The following is a 20,592-nucleotide window of genomic DNA, read 5'->3' on the forward strand; positions in this document are numbered from 1 at the left end:
TCTATCTTTATATAAAATCTTGCTTGTGAAAGATACAGTTACCACAATAATGATGGGATGCCAATTTATTCATTGTGCTGAGAGACAGACAAGTGCTGAGCCAGTGAGCCAGCAGGGTCATTTTCTTGCTCCAGATCCATTTTGGTTGTTTGCTGAGGAAGGGCAGGAGAGGGTTATAGAGCTGGTGCCACTAAATTCAGTGCATGTTTTTCTCAGAAAATAAAAGACACCACCAGCCAAGATCTCTTTCCTTTGGAAATTGTGGCTGCAAAGGGCCCCTTTGGCTCCTCAAAGTGGGCAGTCAGACAGTTCCTTTCCTGAATCCCGGGCAGGCACCAGACAGCTGAAGGAAGAGAGGCACCAGGCTGAATTAGATTGTCTACTGCTTTGGACAGTACATCAGGGAAGCAGGCTTAATTGCTTTGCAGCTGTTCATTTTTTCCCCTTCTCCCTCCCCTGCTTCCTCTCCCTCCTCCCAACTGACTCCAGAGGCAGCCCCCGCTCCAGCCCCTGGAAACCTCCTCAGCTTGGGGGCAGAGTATCAGAGGTTTGTGGACTCATTTTTATCAGTCTTTATACTCTTTCCTCAAGCCTAGCAGCAAATGGGAGCAGAAAGGAAAGTATTAAGGAAAAAATTGGTGTAACCTGGTGGTTTGTTGTTTTTTTCCTTGGTTAGTTCATGCCCTGAAAGCTTCTGGGACAGGGCAGGGCAGCACCAGGCAGGTGACTTGGGTGGCATCATATCAGGAGAGTTATCACCAGCAGGGTATGGCATCCTGTTAGAGCAGACAAACCAGGAGACCCTTCAGATGAGCCCCCTGTGATGTGGCACTACCTGCAGCAGGATTTACAAGACATTTGGGATTTGCTCTCCAGAGCTGCTGCTCCCTTTACAGAGCTCTCCCAGCCTTCTGTCAGGCTATGTGACTGTCAGCTGGGGCTGGTTTGGTGATGGTAAAAGAGCCTTGACTCCAAAATGATATTGCCATGATTATTCAAGGCAAATTCTTTCAAACCTTGGAGAACTCTGCAAGTTTTCCAGCCCTCTAAAACTGCTCAGGCCAGACTTGCAGATTTGCATGTATCTCATAAACCCATAATTATATAAATAATAATAAACTGTCTCAACCTCATGTTTGTTCAGGAAACAAAGTTGGTTTTCTTAATTGCTCTCATTCCCAGATTTAAAAGTTTAAAAGGTGTTTCTGTGCTGGAGCAATGTGAAAGATACAGCTGGAGCCTCCAGCAATGTGCTGGAGGCTGTGGGCAGCACTCTGCTCACCTGCTCTGCAGAGAGGAGCTCTGCTCACCTGCTACTCAGCCAACCTTCCCAGCTCTGTTCACCTCCAGTAGCAATGTCAAGCTAACCCAATTTTTCAGCTGGTATTAAGTGCCATAGGCAAGCTCCAGAAATGTCTTTTTAATTCCTGAACTTGTAGAATTTTGTGAATATTTTCCCTCCAGTTCTACTGACTCATGCAGTCCAGAGAGTGGAGGCAGTGAGAGAACATGAAGACTGTAACCCAGACCTTATTTACTTATCTGGTAAAGCCAGTTGTCAGTAAGCTTTTCACCTATCTGTCCACAAAGATAGTACTTCCTGTGAGTCTGTTTGGCCTCCCAGGTAAAAATACAGCATCAGCAGTACTTGAGTATCCTGGGCCAATGCACCTCCTGTGCTGGGATGCCCTGTCTGAGTGATAGCATTCCAATGGGAAATGCTGCTGAGCACACAGCCCGATGCAGGGCACGCAGTGTTGTTGGGGGCACAGGGCGTCATGGCATACTAATCTCTTTATTCTGGACCTGTTTGCTGCTTATTTTTTATGATATCCTTAACAGCCTAAACCAGAGCTTGGGGTGGGCACCAGTACAGGGTTTTGACACGTTTCTTTTAAGGCACAGAACTGTAATGGGGATCATTGTTTAGTGCCAGTGGGAAGACTGAGGGTGTCATTCCTGGAAAGGGAGTGTAGCTATGAGATGCTTCAGTGCTCAGAGAGATTTGTGTCTGTAAGAAGTGGATTTAGAAATAAGTTGCAGTAGTGTGGCAGTGACTTTTTTTTCCCCTAATATGTTCAACATGCAGCTATGATAGCTCTGCCAGTTAGATTTGAATTGAAACTGGTTCCACAAGGTACAAAGGCTCTCAAGCCTCATTGCTGAGACTGGAAATCCATTGTGACTCCTGATTAGTGCTGGTGAAATCGGAATCCTTTCTTGGGGCAGATAATGATCTCGCAAATGAAAATATAACCTGTTAATCCTGAATTTCAACAGGGTGGTTATACAGCCCCAGGCTAAATCCAGGATATGTTTTATTTGTGCACCTTTTGGTCAGAAAGTCTTTGCTGATAGGGAGGATGGATTTGGACCCCTGCAATACCCTCTCCTCAGAGCTACCCTGCTTAATGCCAGGCCTGTTGCCAGAGGCAGCAGAGGAGCGGTGAGGGTGAGAGTGAGTAAAGAAATTGAGGTTCACATGTTGGGACCACCCCTCTGAACTTCTTGACTGAAGAACCTTAAAATTTGGCCTCTGTTTAATGTTTCTCCCAATGACAGTCACCACTGCCGAAAGACAAGGTGGCCTGGTTGGGGCTATCCATGGTTTTGCTGTCCCACAATAATCCCTTTAATTTTGGGTAACAGTAGGTTCTGGTTTTTCCTATGTTAATGACAAGTTCCAGGGTATAAATAACTGCAATTAAAACACCTAATGATTTACCATTGGACACCTATGCAGTCTGCTGGAGCCTTGTCTAAGCAAGGAATTTTTTCTCCTGCCCTGAATATTTTGTAATTGTTCTACAAAGAGCACATGGATGTTCCAGGCATTAAGATATGCCAACCAAGGTACATTGTGGTACCAGGGAGCAGAGAACAAATAGCTAGGGCTGTGCTGCAGCCAAAGGGAGTGCTCCATTCAGACCTGCAGCCTTGGTTTGCTTGACTAGTTCTGTATATTGACCTTTGTTTTTTAAGAAAAACACAAACAAACAGTATTGCTTTCTTATAGGATCCATTAACTTCTTCAGAGGTTTTGTGGTGCCTGTTTGATGAGAGCAGCACACATGTGGCCATGTACTGCAGCCTGAAACACCTCTGCTGTTCTGCTTTTGTTGGGTGTTTGTAGAGAGAACCTGCATTGCCCTTCCTTTGTGCTTTTGGAAGAGACAGTCTGTATATAAATATATGTAAATGGGCCTAGTCACATTTGCCAAGGAGATGGGGGTGATGGGGAGAGGGAAATTCACCTATCCTTTCTGTGGAGAGGCATTGAGTCCCAAGTGTCATTTTCTGAGAGCGCCTGTGATGTTTTTGATGTGGAGCCTGCAAATGGAGTTGCTTAAACATGCTAGTATGCCTAAAAATATAAAAATAAAAGCAGTGCTATTTTAAGACTCAAGAATCAGGGATTATAAATAGCTCAACTGGTGTGTTACTCCTGGCTGGGTGTGTCGGTCCATAAACATTGGCACAACTGCCACTTCCCTTTGAAGCAGCTTGTAGCTAATGACTGCAGCTGCAGTGCCTCCTCTGCATTCCCATGCTCTCCTGATAAGCACAGGGCACTGATAAAATGCTCTCCAGGCTGAGTCCATCACACCAGCCCTCAAGTGGCCAGCTTGAGCCTTCAAGCACACATGAATGGGAGGTGAGTGCAGGTTGGCAGGGAGCTGTGGAACTGAGATTCAGTGGAAGGAGGCAGTGCTGGCTGAGTACAGCAGAGGTGGTTCTGTTGAGAATAGGCTGTGGAGCTGGGCCTGCTGAACCCCAGAAAAACCACAAAATAGTTGTGTGGCTAAGCACTGGTTTGGGCCTTGTGAGCTGTAGATTTAGCACTCCCCATTATCAGTCTTCCTTGTGACTGGTTGGGATACATCTTTGGCTCCCATCATTTAGACTTCTCCTGTGGCCAGTGGAGGAAAAGATGTTTAGAGAGTAATTTCAGCTCACCATAATGTGCACCTCCAAGATGTGGTGGACAGGCTGCAGTGAGGGGAGCCTGGAAAACATGCCGAGGCTTGGCCCTTGCCTGCTGGATGTGACTTTATTCCCAGTCTGTGGAGGCAAGAGCAGCTGTGGTGATTCAATATATAAAAGTAAAGTTGAAAGCCACACAGGTAACTTAAATAGCTGACTTTTGACATTCTGACTTTCAAAAATTGTTTCTGTTTGTCTGTTATTCCAGTGTAGTGGCTGGAAAGAAGCGCCTGTGATGGTGTGTTCCACTGCCTCCATGCTGTGTGTGAGAGGCAGGGGGACAAGCTCTTCCTTGGAGGCTGTTTCCAAGAGGAATTCTGACTGATTCTTGCACCAAGTAATGAAATGTTTATTTGCAATATTATGGAGCCAGGAGCCATCTCTGGGTGATAGGGATCTGGAGACTAGTACACAAAAAAAGGCAAGGAACTCAAACTGTAAGAAGAATTCTTTGGATCTAAAGAAAACAACTAGATAATGGTGTTCAAAAAGGTCTGGAGTGATGTATGTCAGGACAAGGTGCAAATGAATCTGCCAAGCCCCTGCACAGGTAGGATACTAAAATCTGGGCTATTCTCACAAGGAACTCCGAGAAGCTTGTACCCAGAAGGTGAAGCAAAGGGAACTTGTTGGCCATTTCTTCTTTTCATAACAAATAGAAACGGGCCAGGAATCTGTCCTGGTGTAACTGAGTCTTCCCCAGACAGGCAGAGCTTATTTCATTTTCTTGCACTGGAGGAAAGCTGGCAAACAGGCATCAGTAAAAGAAGCAAAACACCCTGATGTCTGAAGGTTTCCAAGAGCTCATGCTGAATTCTTACTCTGTAGACTGCTTGTGACACATATGCACCAAGCCATTAATGATAGAGAAAATTATTTCCATCAAAAATTGAACAGGAACAACAGCAATGACAAATAAAGATCTTACAGGTTCAAACCTGAAAGCTGACAGCTCCGTTTCCAAAGCTGGAAACAGTATATTAGTAATCTGCTAACTGCAGGGGGCCACCTGCATTCCCCACACTATTGACAATCAGGGAGCTTCTGGGGGTCCTGAACACAGATATAAAAAGTTACAGTTAAGTACCAGGCTGAAGATGAAAGCCTTTTTCTGAAAGTGAAGTTGTTAGTTCAGTCTAAGAGCAGAGACTTCTCCCATGGTTCTCTGTGGTCAGAGATGCTCCTGGGGGGCAGTGGAATGACTGATTTAGTGCTCCATGTCTCCTTGCTTTTATGCTGAACTCTAAATCATGACTGCATTTGGTGACAGCTTATCAGTGAGTGCAGCACAGAGCCTGAGACCCCTCAGGTGCCACAAGCACCCAGATCTCCTCTTCCCTGACCTGGGGGATGTTGCAAGCTGAGGTCTATGGCTCTGTGAGAATGCACAACACACATGGACACAGACACACAGACAACCTGTTACAGTATGAAGATGCTCAGCTTGGTTTTTATTTCCTCTCCCCACTCCCTCCTTCTTATTTTCTGTAGTCATTGCAAAACAGGAACAAATGAATGTGTCACTCTAAACCATGAAACCACTCAGTACATGAAGACAGATTTGGTGTCTTTGTGCTGGCAGTGACAGGCCAGCGTCACTCCATAGTGATCCCACTGTTCTCCTCTGCCCTGCACCCCACTGCCCTCCTCATCCCCTTCAAGATTTGCTCCTTGTTTGCCTGCCTCTGTTTTTGTGGTTGATTATCAGCAGAAGAGTGGAATGGATTTAATGATTTGTTGGCTGCAGTGCTGGCATAATTAAGTCAATAAAGCTGCACGCTGAAAACAGTATGGTTACAGTATATGACTTTAACCTTGTTAATGCATGTTTACATCCTCCTGCCCAATGTATAGCTGTATATTGTATAAAGATCTGACCAATCTTTAACCCATTAAATAATTCATAAAGTAAGAGCAGACATCAGCTACTTCCAGAGCGGATCAGTAACCATGGGGTCAGCAATAACTTTGGCTCCCTGGACCATATCCAACATGTTTAAACTCTGGTGATGTCACCAGGCAAGCTTCTAAGCTTAATCATTTGGATGGGAGCAAAGGGAAGTTAATGGCTGACATGCAGTGTCTCTGGTGTCTCTGCAGAACAGACACGTGTGAGCGCTCTGCAACACCTCTGCCTTGCAGGAAGTGTGGCTGAGGTCCAGCCTCCCAGTCTAATTTGTGCACTCCCCTCTTTCCTTACAGCGAAAGTGTGGCTGGCCAAATGTTCAAAGGCACGTGTTTCCTAGACTCCTATTATCTTAAGTGACAGAGACACCAAAATACCGCAGAATTTCAGGGACATCTTGGCTGACATGAGAAGATGGTATTTGGAGGCACTTGGAAGGTTTTCTCATAATGGATTAATTTTGAATGAAAAACATCTGCATGTAAATGACGAAGAAGGACATATAATGGGGATGGAACCAGGCAAAGACAGGAATGTGGGAGAGGATGTGGAGTGAAACTGGACCATTCTCCCTGCAGTAAAAGTTGTCATAATAGAATATCAAGCCGGACATGCGGGAAGGTCCCAAGATTTTCACACATAACTATCTCAGCCAGTCTCTTCTTTTTGTAAAGACAAAACATGACATGTCCCAGCACTGAGCTCTCTTCACACAGCTTGCAGCTGGGCACTGAGGCATTCTTCAGGTGCTGTGATGTCTGAAGCTGTTGCAAGCAGAGTTTTTTGAGGACTTAAGGGTCAAGGCACAGTCACATGGGGCATGTGGCTGGGACATGCTGCACTCCACTGGTCTGTGCAGCCAGGTTAGAGGCCTTAGGGGACCATTACAACACTGCATAGTTTAGTGCTGTTCTGAGATACAACCAGCTGTGACCAGACCTGGAAAAGTGCAGAGAGAACATGACAATGACTTGTATGTGGAGTGAAGCAGAAAAAACCCTTCCACCTCTCACTGGTGAGCAGCAAGGAAAGCAGCTCTGCCACGTCTGTGGGGTCATGACCTCAGGGCACTGGAGAGGCACATTTCAGAGGTAAGCCCTCACATTGCCTCAGGAAATTTCCCTCATTCTCCTTTTCTGGGAGGAACTTTAATTCCTTTTGGAGGGAAACTGAGACAGGAAGCAATGAAGTTGTTTGCCTATAGACACATGAAGAATCTCTGTATGACAGAACTGGAAACTGGACCTGGTCATGTGAGCCCAAGTCGATAGGAATGGCTTTTGTCCTGTGACTCAGTAATGGAACAAACTCATTGTTCAAGATTATCTCCTTTAGAGGCTTGGGAATTCACCTGTAATGACCCCAGGTACCACTTCTTCTGACAAATTGCATGCTTACAGTCTCATGAGCTCACCCTCTGCTGTGTGTCCAAAGGGACACTTGCTTGTGCAGCTGAACTCCTCAGAGTCTTGAATGCACAGCACAGAGCCATGTGTGTTTGCAAACAGGCATCTAGTTTCTTCATGACTAGGACTGCTGAGGCTATTAGAGACACCCAGGTAAAAGCTTTCACGTGGTTATTTGTGAGGCAGATGGCTGCATACAGCATCTCAGAATCCACCACATCCACCCAGTAATGAATTTTCCAGGTGCCAAAAGATAGGCAGCTTGTGTTGGAGGTTAGAGCCAGGACCTTCAGTCTGCTATTGCCAGCATCTGCAGGCAGAGATCAGGGACAAGACTAACCCCCAGAGCTAATGCTCATTATTCTCAGTCACTCAGTTATTCCCTGTTTCTTTTTGGTGGTTCTTTTAAAAATTCTCAATTTAATTTACCCTGCCTTTTTGGTTTAGTTTGTTTTGTTTTGTTTTCTTGGTTTGGTTTTTGCTGTAATCCAGAGCAGCAGTCTCTGCTTTAGAGAAGATGCTCCAGAATTTATGGCAAGTCATATCTGATCTGTGTAGAAATTCCATGTTCAGTTTTCTTTGTTTTTAGCTTGGAACATTGTGTGATGTGCCTGAAAATCTTTCTTTACCGGTCCATTGATTTCAATTAATGAGCCCACATACACCTAGTGATGTCTTATTATCACTCACCCATCGTATGGTGTTATAGCAGCTGGTAATTTTTGTGCATTGACTGCAGTTTTTTTCTGCTTAATAGAAAACAGAGCTGCTCCAAGCATGTGATAATGCTGAATGGGGGGGATCCCAACTTCTGACCCATAGCTAATATCCTGCAAGTCACATGAAGCTACTGGGGATACTTGAGCTGTATCTCAAAATGCCTGATTTGTTATCAGCAAATAAACACCATAAATTGCTTCTAATATGACATGCAGTGGTTATATGACAATATCCTTATTAATATGTGTGTATATCAGCCTTTCAGTGTGTATGAGGGGGAGTATGAAGTGGGAAAATTATTTAAAATTAATAGGGAGTATTTACAGGAAGACATAAAGAACTGTCAGTTGAGGAAAGCAGCATTTTATATTCTTGTTCCAGATGACCTTGCTCCAAGGACAAATCAGAGCTTTATGAAGTGAAGCTGCAGATGGCTAGTCTCAACTCTGTAATAATGAAATGACACAAGAGAAAAATGAGACATCTACAGTTTGTAAATACAATCTGAATGGAAGGGGAGAAAAGGGATTTTTTTAAGGGGAGACTGAGTTGACTTGGTTACAACAGTTCAGCTTCAGGTGTAACAATAATAATTTCCATTTAAAAACATAATGGAATCCCTCCTTATTCCCCATACTCAAGGTCACCTTAAAATATTTTTCATTTTTAATGTGTCAATGTCTTGGTTTTAAAGATTTGATCATGAGGACTACATAGTCACAGCCTTCTTTGTATCCGTTATTTTAGCATATTATTATCACTGCATTTTGTTTTGTAAGTTATGGTGTCCTATTTTTGACACCTGATTGAGCAGATGATCTAATGAAACCCTTTTCAGGTGTTGGACTAGTTTCATCTGTTAGGACAGAGTAAGGGTGTGAGAAGTTTAATACTGAAAAAGTGATGTGATACTTTGTGCCAGAATATGCTTTGTTTGTGCACTTACATGAGAAATCAGGAGTAATTATGCTGGGTTTTTCATGTGGGGAGATTTTCATGCAAAGGGTTTTTCAGAAGTTGTTAGATATCCAACTACTGTTGAAAGTGAAGAAGACTTGGACATCTGCCTCTGCAAAATGATCCTTTGCATGACAAGGAAAAAGAAATTAATGGAAATGTTAACAGGGAGAAAGCAGGGGATTTTCAAAATCTCAGTGATCCAGACTACCTCGCTGCAGTTCACAAAGCTTTTCAGAAATGGGCAGGTAGAAAACTGATTTATCCATTAGCTCAAGATTTTCTGACTTTCACTTTGTTAGTGTGAAATATTCAGTATTTCTTTTGTCAGACCTCTTCTGCTCTCCTTAATACATGCATTTACCAGCCAGTTATTGCACTTCCCTGTAGCAGCTTCTGCTGGGTGTTGAGTTAACTTGACTCCTTTGGAATCGCAGCACCTCTGAGAGCATGACTTGACATAACACAAGGGTTGCTTGAGTTAAACCACTTTATAAGATACAAGATATTGTAGTTTGTCATCACAGCTAGCACTGTCTTTTGTAGAGACAGGCAGAAGGACTACCAGCCAAAACTGAGTGAGATAAATACAGTTTTAGATTATCTTATTCAATTTATAGGCAAGCTGCCCTCCATGAGAACGAGAGTGTGGTGTCAAGGGTTGGAGAATCACAGCAACTGTACAACCCAAATATAAGTATGTGTTCTGTGCAGAGAATTCAATTTTGGATCATGACTATATGTTATAGAGAGAGGTACAAAATACCCATCCCTGCATCTTTACAGAAAAACAGTAGCAGACAGTTTCTGTTAAAGAATGGTGGTGTTGGATGAGTCTGACCCCAAAGTGCTGCTCTCAGATGGAAGAAAAGCATGTGAACACTGCAGGCACCTAGATCCCACTGCCATGAGGGGCCTGGCAGAGAGCCTTCCTGAAAGGTTTGCTTTGCATGTGGGATGGTGGATCAAAGCTGTTCTACAGGCTACCTTCACCCATGGCCTGGGAATTTATCAGGGCCAAAGGATCTGTTTTCAAGGGAGCTGCTGTTGCTGGAATCTTGATCACACCTCTTTACAAGCACTGCAGTCCCTGGGAGGTTGTGTCTGTCTGTAACACACCAACTCTTCCATTCCTCAAGGTCTTGGTTGCTCCCAAAGCTGTTTCCAGTGTTCCTTATAACTACATTGGTGCTGATAACAGCATCACAGTTTGATTTCCACATGCCTGCTAAAGGATTCATTTTTTCTAAGAGAAAAATCACTATTGTAATAATTCACTCTGGATTTTCTGTCTTTCTGTTGCTTTGGTTGCTGTTGCTCTTTAAGGACATGATTTGATGGATGAAACCAGCTCTGAAAATATTGGTAAAGTCTTTGCACAAAAGCTTTATCTAATTCAAATAACTTTTTTTTTTTTTTTTTTTTTTTTTTTAAGATGGGAAGTGGAGTCAGTTTCCATCTTATTAGAATTGTGGGTGCATTTTAAAAGCACTTTGGATACCTTGACAAAATTTTGTGTTGTTTAGAACAGCATGAAGTAGAAGAACAACTGCATGGAAATCAGTGCTTCACCTGCTTTGCTTGAAGGTAGGAAGAAGATCCTGATAAAATTGCTAGCCAGGTGTGGTGATCTTGTCCTTGCTCGCAGCAAGGAAGGAGCACTACCTTTCAAGATAACTGTACATGCTCATGCTGTATGAAAAGAAAAAAAAACTTAGAAGCTTTTTTTAACAAAATCACATATCCACGGATCATTTACAGTCTTCAAACAAAGCCTTTTCCTGACTGACAGGCCCCAAGATAAGCTTAGAAACTTGAGTCTGGCAGTATTTCACATGCTTGTGTATCAAGTAAATGGGTGAAAGATGGGTAAAAAACCCCTAGATCCACCGAACTGCACAGTTTATTTTATCAGTGTTCATACATTGTGCTAAAGCAAACACACAAACAGAAAGCTTGGGAGCATTTTTGAACTGAAAGGTTGTTTTATCTTGAAGAGCATCTCTGAATTGTGAGCAGAATAGAGGAGAAAAAAAGACAGAAAACTTCCAAAGAGCAGATGGAGAGTTTTGTTAACGGCAAGAAGCAGAGGCAAGAAGCACAGGTAACCCCAGACTTACGCATGAAGCAAATGACAGTGGCATCTCACAGACATTACACTCTTGAGTGGGCTGACATCATCCTTTTGACAAACCTGACACTGGATTTTGTTTGCTTTATTGTATTGCATAGGTTACTATCTTAGTGTCTGAGTGCATTAACAGCTGTGGAGGCCATGAGCCTTCTTTGTAAAGGTGGCATCAAGGTTTCCTGCAGGGATGCACAAAGTCACTACACACTAGGAGTTTACGTGTGGCTTCTCTGTAATTCTATGTCATGAAATTCTTAAAACTATAGAGTTGGGTGAGGCAGCTTTAATGCTATTGGTGCTTTAATGGCTTAGTCTTTAGTATTTGTAGTATGGTTGTGCCCAGGGGTCTCAGTCCTGGGCTTCACAGTGAAGTGCTGCCCAAGCTTGAAGTCCTCACCAAAGAGATGCAGCACAGTTCCTGGATGGAAGAAGATGCATCAGAGGGCAAGCGGGAGTGCAGGGAAATGCAGGGGCATTAATTTGAAACTAGTGTTTTCATTTTCTCAGCAGAATACAGAACTCCCTGTATGTGACAGATGTTCTTAAAATACAGAACAAAACTTGGTTTGTGAAACTTCATCCCACCCCTAGGGAACAGCTGTCCCTGCCATGATAACAGATTGCCCACAAGTCCCCAGACCAAGAGCCAGGGCCATAGGGCAGGTCAGGAGTGGCTCTGCTCAAGTCCTATAGCCATGGTTTTCTGGTTGTTTCTTGTGTTTCTTATTTACTATGTGATATCATGATAAATACTTCAAACTAAGTTATCTTTGGTTGCCAAAAAAACCCCAAACCTGGTGAAAAGAGCAGTTTGTCTCGTTCATGTACTTGGAGCAAACATCCACCCTGGATGCCTCATTTCCTCTGGTCTTTTGTTTTTATGCTGTGGCTCATCTCAATAGCCCTTCTGGTTTAAGCCCTGAAATCACTGGATTAAGCTGGATGCTCCATTGGAAGTAGAGGGAATATTTCTCAAATCACCAGGGTCTTTTAAAATGGAATAAACTTTTTCAGTTCAGGTACTAGAAGTATTTTTAATTTGCCCCTTTTCTGTTCCTCCGCTACTGCTAATGTTTTTCATTCAGGAAGTGCAGCTCTTCCCTGACTTTGCAAATATCTACTGAAATTTGCAGTGCTGTTTGCCTCTCTCTAAGTAACCTTGCTGTGACCTGGTCATCTATTAGAACCACAAAGAATTCAGTCTCTAATTAGTCCATCTGTTAACTATTCAAATTCATTACTTAGTTTTATTGTCTGAGCCTTTAACATGCTGAATGGTCTCACCTGGCAGCTTATTTCTTATAAAGCAAATGTGCCTTTCTAAGAGCCATTTTGTTGCAGATAACTGTCTTTTCAGCACTGGACAAATGAGACTGTCTAACAGCCTGCAGTCCCCTTCCCGCCGTCACTGAAATAAATTGTACATCTCCAATAGCTCTGGGCTTAAGTCAATACAGCTTAACATGTACAATTTCTTTATTATATTCTTTGGAGTTACACCATAAGAGCAGATGGGAAAGTTTAATAATGATAAATGAGTTTAGTGTTTTCATATAGTCCTAAAAAACAATGAATGCTCTTTATTAAAGATTAGAGGATTTTTTACATACTTACTAAAGAGTGATTACAACTGTGGTTCAGATCCTCAGAAACTCTTGCTTTTAAATTCTTTTTGGACTGTTTTTTAATGAGGATTCAGAGGAATTAGGGGCCATAAATTTACTCGTTCTTACTTAAGTGAAGCCACAAAATGATTACTGGATATTAAGTATTGAGGACTGAAGTTTATCAACCATGTTCACACAGAGCAATTAATCTCTGTGCTTATTTGCTGCAGCTGTGCATTTTCTATGCAGTCAGATGAAGGAGTTCAAGCTCGTCAGTGGATTTTTGGAAGGATGTCAGTTCATAAATGTACATAGTAGGGCTCAGTGGCACTGTTTGCACGCTTTCCATTCAGCAGTTGCCTGAATGGTTGTTAGACCAGAACCACACTCATTACAGCTGGGTGCAGAGACCTGCAGATTTGCCTATTGTGTACCAGTCGGGTGGCTGTGGGGCACTGGTTTCACTGGGCTGTGCAGCAGCCTTTACAGTTGTAGTCAGTGGCTGAACACTGACAGAAACATTACACATTACTGTAAGCCTGGACTCTTTTCTCCCTGCTCTTGTAACTAGTGAATGAGATACTAAGTCAGAATTGTGTAGTTTCCCCCAAGGCCTTTCTGAGCAGAAATTGCCCCATTGGGAAGCCCAGGGAGTGCTACAGGAGCTCTGGACCTGCTGTGACAGTACCTGGCAACAGGAACACATGTTCTCAAATGCACTGTCCATTTCCAGGTCTGTGTGTGATGTGCCATTTAATTAGGGATACTTCCCATTTTAATATGAGTTTTGGGAGGGGAAAATGGAGAAAAAAAGCCCTGAAACCTAAATGCAAATGCTTTTAATGTTTTTGTGGGGTTTGGGGTTTTTTTGGTGGGGTTTTTTTGAAAGTCAAGTAGTCAGAACCTCCCATAGCTCTCTTCACCCTCCAGTGTAACTGTACGTCTCAGCCACACAGGCCCTTGGGTGGAAACACGCACTTTGAACATTCTCAGCTGTGGCACCAGAATCCTGCTCTCTTTGCTGTCTTCCTGGATTTACAATTGGATAAATCCAAACTACAGATGAGTTAAGATTATGGCTGCTTTGGCTTGATTTTACTAGGGGAAGAAAAGTGATTTTTCTTGGGAAGTGATGAAAAGGAAAAATATTTAAAGTTCATTAACCTTTAGTACAGATTGCAGTGTCCTTTAGACTACACCGTAGCTATTCTTAGTCATGATGTGCAAGTGGTTATTTTTTATTGTACAGGAATACAGTAGTTCCCACTAGTGGTGAAAAGAGAGAACTTTTTCCTTTTCCTTTCTGTTTTTCTTTCTTGTCTTAATCTAAATGTAAACTTGTAGAAGTCAGGATTTTGAATTCACTCTTTGGCTTCTCATCTATGCTATTTTGTCCTAAATTCCCCAAAAGCAAACTGCATACCTCTAGACTGTTTCTTTACTGGCTAATTTAGTGTTACACAACTTTGCTCTGAAAAACTCAGCAACCCATTCAGTGTATTTGCAAATAAACTTTGCTGATTGTCATTATTGTTATAGGGTGCCTGCAGAAAATTGTGTATAATTAAGCAGTTGTACCTTTACAGCACAACAGCAACAATTAATAATGTGATTTACACTTCTTTGCCATTAATAATATGGAAAAATCAATATTATTTTCTTGATGCTGCTTAGGAGAAATTAGAATGAGGTGGACATGATTAGGAGAAGATACTTTAATGTTATGACTTGTTATTGCAATAGCCCAGAGCAAGACATCAGAATGATTGTCTTTACACTAAAACTCCTTTGCTTCAGTAAGCACAGACCCTCTGTGCACCACAAGATGAGTTTGGAGGAAATTGGATACATGGCAGGGATTTAGGTAGTATGGACATTTCAGCCTCTTTCAAGTGCAGGGTACACAAACTGAATCTCTCCACTTTCAAATATTCCCCAAAGGCAATTTGCTTTATTCAAAGCTTAACTGTGGATACAGAATCCTGTCTGACATGAAAGCAGACTTCCAGCTTAAAATGAACTTTCATATTTACATCTGTAGTAAATCATATTTACTTTTTCCTCCCCTCCTCTTTTTCTGTGGGAGAGAGGGAGTAAAATCGGTAGGAGGGAAGGGGAATGAGGAGAGATGTGTCCAGCAGGATTGTAAGCAAAGCACCAATAATAGAATCTAGTCTTATGAGACTGCCCATGAATAGCAATGATAATGAGAGCAGTGATGAGGTGCAGGTTTGTGTTTTTTAGTAAATTATCTAGCAGGCATTTACATTTCATCAATTGTACTTTTGCATAATAGACCAAAATGCTACAACAAAAGGAGGCCCCATAAAAACGAGTAATTTCAGTGATGTTCTTGGTAATCCCTCTTAGAAAGAATGACTTGGAAGGAATTGGATGTTTCCTCATGGTGAAGCCTCTGGAAAGGTGCCCCAGGCTCAAGGAACTTTCCTGGTGACAAATGCCTTCCAAGGCTTCCTTCTGGCCACTCTGAAATATGACTCGTATCCTGTTTTCTCCGTCTGAGCATTCTTCTAATTGTCAGATGTCAGAAGGCAACAACCATTTTCTTCTTGTTTATCTCCTGATAACATTGATTCTCAAACAAAGGATGTAGGCTTCCATTCTGAAAACAAAGGAAGCATGGCCCAGCTAAGGATGCTGGATATAATATACATACTTCTCCCTGCCAATAATAACTTAACATCATAAATAATGTAGAAGCTGGATGTGAAGACAGAATGGGGAATACACTTATGTTGCTGTTCCTAGGTACAGCACTCACAGGACCTTGTCCTTAGCAAGGCCTTCTTCCCTCATTTTTCTCTTGTATTTCCCTGAATACCTGACAGCTCCTAAGATGTTTAGAACTCAGTATTTTTTAAATTATTTTTCCATTTTGGGTTGTGTCTTCACCATATTATGGTCAATTTTTTTCTCTCCTCTCCACCATACTGTCTTTGGAAACAAGAGCTCAGCTGTCAAAGTCAATTTGGATCTTTCACTGAGGACTTAGAAAGAGGCTGGTTTTTGCCAGGCAGGAGCAGGGCTCTCTGCATTTATTACTGATTTGTGCACAGGCATGACCTGGCCCTGCATTTCTGTATGTTCTTCTCTCCTTTCACAGTGACCTCTTCTTGTTCATCTGATCTTGAAACCCACAAGAACCACTTCAATCACAGGTCCATGTATTCCTTGTCTCTCTGGGTCCCAGGTCTGATGGGACTTTTTGTGTTCCTATTCCTTCCTTAGTTTGCTCTTTTCCTGTAGGTTTTTCCTTTACATTCACATACCAAATCCTACCCTGATACAACTTTCCTTTCTGTCTGTCTTTCACTGTAACAGTTGGAGAAGTTGTGAGAAAATGTGATGCTTTAGTCACACCCCTTCTGCCAGCCAGGCAGCCCTGTGACTGCAGCAGTGGTAGTAAATGGGTCCCCATGGCCTTGGGCAACTCACAGGGAATTTTGGATTAACCTTTAGTTTCTCACACTTCTTATTGTGCTTATCCTTAGAAATCAGAGCACTCCCCCACCTCTCACTGGCCTCACTGCAACGCGCAGGGCCATGTGAGTCCATGAGGTGTTTTGGCCTTGGGACAGCTGAAGACTGAAGAGAGGGCATCAGCAGAGAGGATAAGGGCTTCTGTTATTACCTCCCTGATGAGATGAATTTTCTTTTTTTTATCTTTTTTGGCAGGATCAAAATCCTGGAATTGCTGCCAGATTGCAGGAGCCAGGCTCCATCCCAAGCAGTGGCTCTGTGCCGGCACCAGCCACGGTCAACGGGTACACAATGAGAAACCATTTACTGAAGCAGCAAATAATGAAACGGCAGCTGATGCAGGTATGATGCTGAATGCCTCTGTGGGTTGCTGTGCACCTCACTGGGAAGGACAGGACTAACTGGAATGAGGAAATCATCGGTCAGCAAACACTAAGAGTGATGCTGGAGTTGCTAGGCTGAGTCAAACTAAGGCTGTGGTGGGTCTAGGATGAGACCAAGAGAGGCCAAGGCCAAGTGCCCTCTGCCAGAGTTGAGTGCAAATCTGCCCCTCATATGCAAGGGAAGGATTTAGTCACCTCCATATCCCTGACATAATTTTTGGTCAACCACAGAGTTGGGAGGGAAGATGCAGAGAAGGGAGACTTGGAAAGGGAACCAGCCCCAGAGAGATGGTCTCCATGCTTGTCTTTCTCTCTGGTTTCCCAGGAATTTAACAGAGCAGATGTTAGGCTTCAGTTTGTCTAAGACTTGACTGGTCTCTCTAGCAACAGAAGCCGCTGTAGGAGGTTTGCAAGAGGTTCTATGAGGAAGCTGGGATGGGGAAATCCCACAAATCAATTGGGTAAAGCAGCTCTGACCATGTGCCTCTGACCTTCTGAATGTGCTGCTGGATTTAGGTCAAGGAGGCTTATTTCTGTGGATGGGAAATAAGATGAGAAGTAGCTCAGTAAAACCCTCAGTGAAGTCCTGAGCTGCTCCTTGATCAAACTCCCTTTCAAACCCAACTCCACTTCCCTGACATCACTTGGCTTCAACTTTTTCTGGGCCGCTCTAACATGGGGAGCTCCACCATCACCAGGTCACAGCTGCTGCCCACAGCAGGGATGTGAGTGAGTTCTAGGTGGTGGGTTCTAGGGCTAAATGGTGGGAGACTTGATTCAGGTCACCTGGAGTAGCCCAGCAATACCTTGCTCAGGGAGCACCTGCTGTGGATCCTTGGCTCCTGTGTTCTGGTTAGAAGTGGCAACCAGCACACAAGGGGATGGTCTGCATGGGCAGAGCCTCCAGCAACAGCACGCTTCACTCATAAGCTGGTGAACATAGGAGTCTCCATGTTTGTCCAGCTCCCCTTTGGCTGCCTGCACAGCATCTGCTGAAGGTTGCAGTTCCCAGTGCTGGGCTGGCATCAGGACACCTTTGCAAGAAGGGGAATGTGAGAAATTAAGATTCAGTCTGAAATGAACTGTCTGGGCTGAGTCTCATCAAAGTAGGCAGGTAAAGGGTGTATGGGGAGGTTGTTAATGATAGTGGCTATGCTGCTCTTTTGCTTGTCAAGAAACTTCACTATTACTCCCCTTGTTTTCCAGGAAAAGCAGAGACAAAACATGCTGGGAGTAACATCTGAACAGAGAAGCTTGTTTGTGGCTCAGCAGATAAACCAATTTCAAGGTAAGGAAGGAAATGGCCTGAAAATGGTCTGAAAGTCCTTGAGATGCCAGGGCCTGGTGTCTGGTTAAATAGAGACAATGATTCTCTGCCCTGAATTAAAAGCATTTTCCATTTTATCACATATCATGAAATTCACGTTTCCTTATGGCTCCAGTATAACTCTGTTACAAAGAGCACAAAGGAGAAACCCCCGTAACATGAAAGAAAGACAGAGCAGCAGGTTTTTAAGGTTTTGCCACATTTCCAGGGTGAATCTGTACTCATCAGCTAATCTGTCTCTTTATCCACAGCCATGCAGCAGCCCATTCCTGCTGACTGTAACCAGGTGATCCCAGCTCCTCTGCCCAACCACCGCATGCTGCCGTCAAACCCAGCAATGCTCCAGAGTACTTTGGGCTCTGGCATGGCCTCAGCCACTGCCAGTCAGAGCAGCGGGACAATGTTGATGATTCCACACAATCCTGGCAAGCAGCAGGGGATTTTTCCACCTAATTCTGACTTTAACATCCAGCTGCGGCCAAGCCAGAACTCACTAGGCATGAACTCAGGGTGCCAAACTGTACACTCCACTGTGAAGCCAGGAATGCCAATGGGAGGGTTCAGTTCTGGCTCCTTAGCAAATCACTCTGCAACACAGCAACACTTGAGGCAGCCAAGCATGCCAAGAATCCCCAATGTCTACCCCAATTCATCTGCCCAGATGTGGACGCCAACTACTGTGCCAAGAATGCCAAATCAAAGCCAAATGGATACCAGCATGCAGCAGTTTTCTGGGAGCATGGTGTTCTCCAAACAGAGCATGAGGCCAAGCACACCAGGTCAGGCATTCTCCCAGCAGGCTGCGGTGCCACCGAATCAGATTGCTCCCAGCATCCAGGTCAGGCAGATGCAGAAACTGAGCATGGGACAGTCTGGCCAGGGCTTGAGCTCAGTGAATAATCAGAACTTGAGAAACAGTTTAACCAGGGGACCGTTGCCAACTATGAATGTTATGAAATCGGTGTCCCAAGGAGTGTCCAGTTTTAACCACCTCAATCCTGCCCAAGGCCTTGGCCCAACAAGTTACCCTTCCACTGTCCAGCCTGATGCTTTCAGCAGGATGAGCACCACCACTGAGCTGCCCCGGTATGACTTTGTGTTCCAGCACAGCAATTCCATCATGCCTGCCAACTGCAATGACACTGATTTCCTCGACTCCCTCATGAAGAACAGCAGCAGCAATGATGAAGAGTGGTTGAACAATCTGACAATGATAGATGACATTTTGGGACAGCACGCTCAAAGCTCTGGACACGTTTAGCTTGGAGAGAAGCAGCCTCATTGTAAATAATACACATATGGCTTTGAACAGAACAGACAACCCATGAAAGCCACTGCATTGTTCAATACAGAGGGAATAGACTCAGCCAATTCTTTGTCTGCATTAAAGTTTAATATTGGCAGTTTTTCAGATGACTGTATATATTTGAATATTTTGTAAATTATGTTTTCCTAAACATTAAATGTAGAAGTATTTATACTTCTTTGCTGAACTCCTTGTAAATAAATCTAGAGCATAACTTTTGGTTTTATTATAGGGATTTCATTTTACCTTGTTATAAATATGTAAATAATATTGATAGTTTCAGTAATACTGTGTATTACAGCATAAAATACTTATGTTTTTGACATAACTTAACACATGATCTAGGGGTGTCATTGCAACCAGACTAAGCAGAAGTCAAATGTGGCACCTATTCTCCCATATCAAGAGGAAAGATTGAAAAGTTGTATTAAAAAAAAATAAAGGCCCTAAAAGGAGCTGCTGATTCCCTCATTGCTTAGTGTTGAAGACAAAAATTGGTACATAGGTCCTATCCAAGCACCCAGTGCATTCAGGGAGTTGCTTGCAGACATCCATTTGCCAGATCCTGGGCATGTTCTCAGCTTGATACGCTCCAGTAGGTTGCTGTGCCACTGACAACACGCCAGCAACTGTCCTGCAGGGAGTGTGTGCTTGTGACCATCCAGCTGCTGACAGGTGTGTGCCTGGGGTCACAGGTTCACCATGGTGTGGCCCATGGTGGCCACACTGGACAGGAGGTGCTGGGCATGCACTTCCCAGCTTCCAGCCACTAATCCCTTCAGCAAAAAGGTAGCTCTGGTTTGTGCACCTCTGTCATGTGTATTTGTAGTGTACAGGTGATTTGTTCCTGGTTTTAAGGCTTTTCATAATTTCTGTTTTAATGTAAGACTTTTTTCAGGGGAAAAGTCTATAAACATTAATAGTTATTTTTTGATGTTTTTCTGCCAGCTACTATTGTCCTCTGTATATTTAAGAGTCTGTTTATAAAAGATTCACTGTACTGTAAACTTCTTAAAATGTTCATACTTTGTGTAATCATATTTTAATAGTCACATCATACTTTGCAATACATTTGTAATATAACGTCCGCTTTAAGCACAGAATGTTTTTTTCTTCATACCATAATAAACTGCCAGGGGAAAATTGGTTATCTTTATGTGCTCATTTTTCAGTTACAGTGTTTTGCACCCACAGGTAATTGAATTAATTTGATTTGTCCAGGATGCTACAATGTCAATCTAATAACATGTAAAAACACATGTCTGCTGTTGGTAGGAGCAGTGGGTCAGACAGAGAGTTTAAGCAGGCTTTAATTTTATTTTAAGGTGGGATTGCTGAGGCCCACTGTCCTTTTCAAGTGAAAA

General features: G+C 43.2%; 1 protein-coding gene across 26 annotated transcripts in view; it reads left to right on the forward strand.

Moving 5' to 3' along the window:
• The window catches only part of MAMLD1 (mastermind like domain containing 1), a 256,179-nt gene extending 235,808 nt beyond the window's left edge, over positions 1 to 20,371 (forward strand). For all 26 annotated transcript variants that reach the window (XM_086850499.1, XM_086850506.1, XM_086850502.1 and 23 more), the window contains 3 exons: positions 16,408 to 16,554; positions 17,802 to 17,883; positions 18,174 to 20,371. In XM_086850499.1, the coding sequence (XP_086706625.1) occupies positions 16,408 to 16,554; positions 17,802 to 17,883; positions 18,174 to 19,183 (1,239 nt within the window). In that variant the 3' untranslated portion in view covers positions 19,184 to 20,371. The remainder of the gene's footprint in view (positions 1 to 16,407; positions 16,555 to 17,801; positions 17,884 to 18,173) is intronic.
• The last annotated feature ends 221 nt before the right edge of the window (positions 20,372 to 20,592 follow it).

The sequence above is a fragment of the Cyanistes caeruleus genome, chromosome 14, assembly GCF_971803275.1.
Source record: "Cyanistes caeruleus chromosome 14, bCyaCae1.hap1.1, whole genome shotgun sequence".
In the NCBI taxonomy this organism is placed as follows: Eukaryota; Metazoa; Chordata; class Aves; order Passeriformes; family Paridae; genus Cyanistes; species Cyanistes caeruleus.